Genomic DNA, 7,215 nt, shown 5'->3' with positions numbered 1-7,215 from the left:
GACAGAGCAAGACTCCGTCCCAAAAAAAAAAAAAAAAAAAAAGAACTAGTAACTTCACAGAAGCGAGGAGGAGGTGCGAGGAAAAGCAGCCTGGCGTGTTAATTTGAGATTTTCTCTTTTTTAAGCAGAAGAATACAAACACAACTCATTTTGGACATGTGGCTGAGGTTGAAGTATTTTCAGAATACTCAGGGAAAGACGTTTAGGATGTAGGTGGTGACATACCCCAGCCACTCGGGTTGATTTAGGAAACAAGATGTTGTAGGAATGGACGAGATGACCTGAGAGAGAGTGCTGCTGAATAAAAATATAACATGAGCCACAAATATAAGCCACACATGCAGTTTGTTTCCTAGCAGTGACCAGGCATGGAGGCTAACATCTTTAATCCAAGTATTTTGGGAGGCCACGGAGGCAGGATCTCTTGAGCTCTGAGTTTGAGGCTACAGTGAGCTATGATGGCCACTGTACTACAGCCTAGGTGACACAGTAAGACCCTGTCTGAAAAATAATAAGAACAATAAAATTTTCTAGCAGCCGCATTAAAAACATAAAAAGAAACAGGTGAAAATAATTTTACTAACATCGTTAACCCAAAATATCCAAAGACAAAGGGGGTCACAAAGGCTAGGAAAGACCACTCATAAAAAGACAAATTTGGGCCAGGCGCGGTGGCTCAAGCCTGTAATCCCAGCACTTTGGGAGGCCGAGACGGGCGGATCACGAGGTCAGGAGTTCGAGACCATCCTGGCTAACACGGTGAAACCCCGTCTCTACTAAAAAAAATACAAAAAACTAGCCAGGCGAGGTGGTGGGCGCCTGTAGTCCCAGCTACTCGGGAGGCTGAGGCAGGAGAATGGCGTAAAAACCTGGGAGGTGGAGCTTGCAATGAGCTGAGATCCGGCCACTGCACTCCAGCCTGGGCGACACAGCGAGACTCCGTCTCAAAAAAAAAAAAAAAAAAAAAAGACAAATTTGAGGCCGGACGTGGTAGCTCATGCCTGTAATCCCAGCACTTTGGGAGGCCGAGGCAGGTGGATCACTTGAGGTCAGGAGTTCAAGACCAGCCTAGCCAACATGGCAAAACCCATCTCTACTAAAAATACAAAAATTAGCCCGGTGTGGTGGTACACGCCTGTAGTCCTAGCTACGCCGGGGGCTGAGGCATGAGAATCACTTGAACCCAGGAGGTGGAGGTCCCAGTGAGCCCGCAATCACACCACTGCACTCCAGCCTGGGTGACAGAGCAAGACTCTGTCTCAGAAAAAATAAAAAATAAATTAAAAAAAGCAAATTTGGTTTTGACTAAGACACATCAGTTCCTTATGGGACACAAGTAAACATGGTACTCACAGTTTCTGAAGAAGAGGATGATCTCTGTAAATTCTCACTTTGTACCCAAATGCTCTCCGTCACAAATGCTATGTGTTCTGCTTCAAGTATAAAAGGAGACACAAGAAATAGAGCCCACTTGTTCAAGTCTTCAATGGACTGTAGAAAGGGAAAGAAACATGAGATTGTCACTTCACACCACAACTGCCATAAATGTCAACCCCCTCTGAAACACACCCTCCCCTATAATTCCAAGTAACATCTAAATAAGCTTATCTGATGCTCCTCTGTAGGCCACAGGAACCCTGTGTTTCTTGTTTAGCTGTGACTATTTAAGCACCTGCAAAAGCCCATCTGTGACTCAAGACAGCTTTAACATCTCTAGACAACTGTTCTCAAGCAATGAATTCTGAAACGGGGCTTAGCCCCACCATTCCTCACTGCTTAGCACATAGTAGCTAACTGGGAAGTACATTTAAAGATGAGGAGGCTGGCCAGCACAGTGGCTCACACCTGTAATGCTAGCACTTTGGGAGGCTAAGGTGGGCGGATCGCTTGAGCCCAGGAGTTCAAGACCAGCCTGGCCAACATGGTGAAACCTTATCTCTACAAAAACATACCAAAAAAATGAGTTGGGCATGGGGGCCTGTAGTCCCAGCTACTCAGGAAGCTGAGGCGGGAGGATCACTTGAGCCTGGGAGCCCAAGGTTGCAGTGAGCTGAGATCATGCCACTACACTCCAGCCTTGGTTGACAGAGTGAGACCCTATCTCAAAAAAAAAAAAAAAAAAAAAAGGCGAGGAGGCCTAGAGGTACGTACCCACCAACAAAAACTCCTTACTCACAGAAGCCCAAAGGGCTGTTCCTTCATTCCCTACAGCCATCACAGCACGGGCACAAGGCAGTTTTTCTTTACGCCTTCCTTATAGTGAAATCAACCCTGCTCCTCTCCCTGAGATCTGGGAAGTGTGCAAGTCTCTGGATGCTCACACAGCAGTCAAATCCAGAGAGAAAAGCTATTTCAGGGAAAGGCATTTGCCATATGCAGAGATGCAATCAGACATACTTTAACGGAATGTAAACTCCGGTCAGGAGTGATGGTAGTTTTTAAAAAAGAAGATTAGAATCAAGATTGGGGCTGGGCGCGGTGGCTCACGCCTGTAATCCCAGCACTTTGGGAGGCCGAGGTGGCTGGATCATGAGGTCAGGAGTTCAACACCAGCCTGGCCAAGATGGTGAAACTCCGTCTCTACTAAAAATACAAAAATTAGCCGGGCGTGGTGGCACGTGCCTGTAATCCCTGCTACTCAGGAGGCTGAGGCAGAGAATTGCTTGACCCCGGGAGGCGGAGGTTGCAGTGAGCCGAGATCGAGCCATTGCACTCCAGCCTGGGCGACAGAGCGAGACTCCATCTCAAAAAAAAAAAAAAAAAAAAAAAAAGAATCAAGATTGGTTAGCAAATCAGATACACCCAGTTATCTCTTGTTTTCTTTCCTGAAATGTCTCTAAGAAAAATAGCAAATTGATTTTAAAAGGCTTTGACATACAGGGCATAGCCAGAGAAGAAAAAGATGAAATCTAAGCTGGGCACACAGGGGGCTTTCACCATTCACCCAGAACAAAGGTAACTAGGCAGGCTCCACTGTGCTGCATGTCAGTTCAAATCTGCTTGATAAAAACCTGTTGAACTAAATGAATGAAAATTTAGGGAAGAATTTGTCCCTCCCTCAGTAAACATAATTATCAATATAGTGGTTAAAAAGTATGTCCACTTAGGCCGGGCGCGGTGGCTCACGGCTGTAATCCCAGCACCTTGGAAGGCTGAGGCACCTGAGGCTGAGAATTGGAGACCAACCAACAAGAAGAAACCCCATCTCTACTAAAAATACAAAATTAGCCAGGCGTGGTGGTACATGCCTGTAATCCCAGCTACTCGGTAGGCTGAGGCAGGAGAATCACTTGAGCCCGGGAGGCGGAGGTGCGGTGAGCCGAGATTGCGCCATTGCACACTAACCTGGGCAACAAGAGCAAAACTCCATCTCAAAAAAAAAAAAAAAAAAGCATGTCCACTTTATCCAAGCATGGAATGTGTATATTAAACATATATTAAACAGTCAAAAAGCTTGACATTGCCAATTTGTATAAACTATCTTTGGTTAAACCTACCAATTGATTGTAGTGCATTCCATTATAAACATACACATTCAGTATTGATGCATTTGATTTTAAATGTATAACATATGAGAACAGGCCAGGCTTGGTGACTCACACCTGTAATCCCAGCACTTTGGGAGGCCAAGGTGGGCAGATCACCTGAGGTCAGGAGTTCCAAACTAGCCTGGCCATCACTGTGGTGAAACCCTGTCTCTACTAAAAATACAAAAATTTGCCAGGCATGGTGGCTCATGCCTGTAATCCCCGCTGCTCAGGATGCCAAAGGAGGAGAATCACTTGAACTTGGGAAGTGGAGATTGCTGTGAGCCGAGATCGCGCCACTGCACTCCAGCCTGGGTGACAGAATGAGATCCATCTCCATATACGGGCGTGAGATTCAGGTGTGTCCTTATTTCAGCCCACGTAGACTGAGGTATCCATCAAAGTAGACCCAAGTAGACTGAGGTATCCACCAAATCATCCACCTGATCATATTTTAAATCTCAAAATAACAGTAGCCAACCACAAATAAATGGTCAAGCTTTCCACCTGCAGACCTTAAACATTGCAGCTGAAACCCAACAACCATTAAATGTTCTATTTCAGGTCAAGCTGCTTTGCTAAACAGGCTAATTTCCTAAGAGGAAAAAGATGCGAACTAGAATAGGAACTGTGATTTAAAGGCGAGGGACGCAGAGCATGGCAGTCCCATCTAGTCCAGAAAACTAGGAAATGATGCAGCGATATCTAACCAAATCTGTACAAAGCATACTGTGCAGAGTGAGAAAGCAGAGTTGCAGAATCCCTGAAAGCACCAGCCACTCCTACTCCGGCCTGCACAGGTAGGCAAGGGCTGAAAACCACTAGTTATGGTTAGTGTAGTTAACAGAAGACCAGCAGAGACATGAAAATATTCAAAACCACAACTGTCCAAGAAAATCAGACATTCCCATCTCAATGTTTTCATGTGTCCAAAATTTCTATTCTGACCTAAATCCCAAAAGTAATTGATCCAATTTGGAAACTACTACAAAAAGCTCACCCCTCAATTTTTTCCCATTTTACTGAGTCATCTTTCTCAATCAGGTTAATTCCCACCGCTCTAAGCCATACATTGTATGTAATGAATGAACTTCTTCCCCTTTTGTCTGGGTAGTGTCAGTTATGCGGAGGTGGTACTAGTTATGTACATAACTTGAAGGACCTGAGAAAACAGTCATTCATATTCAGTGTGTCATAATACATACATAGTACTAACAAAAAAGAGTATTTTTTATTTGCTAGTGGCACAATTTCATCCCTTATCTAAGCATAGCCTCCAGGCAATGTTCAAACCTTAGATAAGATTCAATTTCCCACAGGGGTTTTATGGTGTGACACAGCAGAAAACGTCATTTTAAGGCTAAAAGTGAGGCAATATTCCAGAAAGCAGAGGAAAGGGACAAGAAACTGATTAAAAGCACAACATGTTTAAATACTGAGAACAATGCTCCCGATGTCCATGAAATTTTGTGCAGTACTGCACTGTGAAACCAAGCCCATTTCCAAAAACAGCTGAATGGAAAGATCTATTGTTCCCTTTACAGCAAGGCAGCAGACTTTTTACAGAGATTAATTGACTGGCCCAAGTCACAATGTAGGTGACAGAGTGGGCAGAACACGTAACCACCATCCTAAGTATTGGGTCAAAACAAACAAAGGCTGAGTGTCAACTGAAACTTAAAGGACACAAAGACCATCACTCGGGTGCCCAAGTTGGTGAATAATGCAACCGACAGAAGACGGAGAGGGGAAAGTGCAGTTTTTTATATTTTGGAGACATCTGACAAAAAGCTGATGACACATGTGGGAGTTTTTTGTTTGAGATCTTTTTTTTTTCTTAAGACAGGGTCTTGCTTTGGCACCCAGACTGGAGTGCAATGGCTCAATCATAGCTCACTGTGGCTTCAACCTCCGGGACTCAAGTGAACCTCCCGGGCTCAAGTGACACTCCCGCCTCGCCCTCCCTAGTAGCTGGGACTACAGGTGCGTGCCACCACACCGACTTAAGTTTGTTTGTTTGTTTTTTGCAGAGAGGGGTCTAGCTATGTTGCCCAGGCTGGTCTCCGTCTCCTGGGCTCAAAGATATCCTCCCTCCTGAGCCTCCCAAAATGCAGGGATTACAGGCATAAGCCACGGCTCCCGGCCAGCCACAGCTGTCTTTCCTGGTTCACAGTCACCCAAACGCCGGCTCCAAGGGTGGGAAAGGAGGTCGGGGGCGACCCCAGGTGGGCGCTGCTGGCGTCCGGCTGCCAATCCACAGCTCACGTCCTCACAGGTGCGCGCCTAGAGTCACGCGTCCACGCACCGCCCCGCTGACCGGGAAGAGGCGACAGGGTCCGTGGTCCGAGTCCCGCACCTCCGGCCTCTCTCTGGGCCCCGGGGTACCCACCCCTCCCGGGCCGCACAGGCCGCACTAAGGACGCCACCCCGGGGCTCCTGAACTCCCGGGCTCCCGGCGGGGACGAGGCGCAGGGACGGGGGCACTTCCGGCTCGCGGGGCCCGGGTCGCCCGCCCTCCCGGCCCGCCCACCTGGCTGTCGCTGACGCAGAAGACGCGGCCGCCGCGGCTCAGGCACACGCGGGCGCCGGGGGGCTGCGCAGCCGCGCCGCAGAAGGTGAAGGAGCAGCGCGAGGCGCGCAGCCGCCGCACCGTGGCGCGCACGAGCTCAGCCGGCCGGCGACCCCAGCGCGCCCACAGGTACAGGTAGCACAGCGTGATGAGCATGGCCGCGCCGCTGGCAGGGCGAGCCCGCCCTCCCCAGCGCCCCAGGCCCGGCCCCGCCCCGGCCGGAAGGGCCGCGCCACCCTCCCGGGCCGGGCGGCGCCGGGGTGGGGACAGCGGGGGAGGCGGGGGAGGCGGGGACCCGGAGGGTGACGCGGGCAAGTGGAGGCTGCGGCGGGAGGGGCGGGGGAGCGGGGAGGCCGCGCCGGGGTGTGTGATGAGGAGCTTCGGAGGCCGTGCCCAGGGCTGGTGGCGGCGGCGAGGGGCAGCGCCGGGGTGGGGGGTGTGCACCGGGGTCAGTGGCTGCACCCGGGGAGGGGGCTCAGGAGGGGGTGAAGGCCGGGGTGAGGGGCCGCGCCTGGGCTGTGGAGTGGGATGGGTAGGTTGTGGATGCGGGGGAGGGGAGGCTCCAGTGGCTGCCCGACCTGTTTAAGCCAAGTCCAGCCTCCCTTCCTTGGAGGAGTGGGAGGCGGATTGAGGAGGGGGCTCTGCCTATGTTCAAGGCCAACGTTTACTAACCAGCACCACACCCGGAGTCCCAGAGCGCTCACACAGCCGCTACCCAGTCCATTTGGGAAAATAAGGCCGTTTTTATTAAATTGCACTAAGCCTTCATGCAAAAGATTTTAAGATCAATCACATACATTCACGGGATGCAATAATGTTTTTTAAAATAAGGGCAGGAAACAGAAATCGAAGACAGATAAAGCACCAAAAAGGCTGCCTCTAAAAAGGCTGTGCCAGAAAGGCTCGCTATGGTGTTCTTGCTACATGTGGATCACCAGTTTGACTGTAAGCATCCTAACACCAGTGGGAAAAGGAAAACATCACCATGATTTGGCGTTCTTGTCTCCAAGGGAAGCATAATTAGTCCTGACATAGAGGCTTCTTCCATAGAACCTCATTTCTTTAAAAGGCATTATGTAAAGAACGTGTTCTGAACAGCCCTGAAGCACAGCAAAGAAT

General features: G+C 49.5%; 1 protein-coding gene across 1 annotated transcript in view; it reads right to left on the bottom strand.

Moving 5' to 3' along the window:
• Positions 1-6,289, bottom strand: part of HLCS (holocarboxylase synthetase) — a 225,956-nt gene extending 219,667 nt beyond the window's left edge. Inside the window, exons 1-2 of the mRNA XM_025380559.1 lie at positions 6,058-6,289; positions 1,354-1,491 (exon numbers count right to left, since the gene is read on the bottom strand). Of these exons, the coding sequence (XP_025236344.1) occupies positions 1,354-1,491; positions 6,058-6,252 (333 nt within the window). The 5' untranslated portion in view covers positions 6,253-6,289. The remainder of the gene's footprint in view (positions 1-1,353; positions 1,492-6,057) is intronic.
• Between the last annotated feature and the right edge of the window lie 926 nt (positions 6,290-7,215).

This window comes from Theropithecus gelada, chromosome 3, assembly GCF_003255815.1.
Source record: "Theropithecus gelada isolate Dixy chromosome 3, Tgel_1.0, whole genome shotgun sequence".
Taxonomy (NCBI): domain Eukaryota; kingdom Metazoa; phylum Chordata; class Mammalia; order Primates; family Cercopithecidae; genus Theropithecus; species Theropithecus gelada.
The sequence above is the reverse complement of the archived record's forward strand: the minus strand, read 5'-3'. Positions and strand labels throughout refer to the sequence as shown.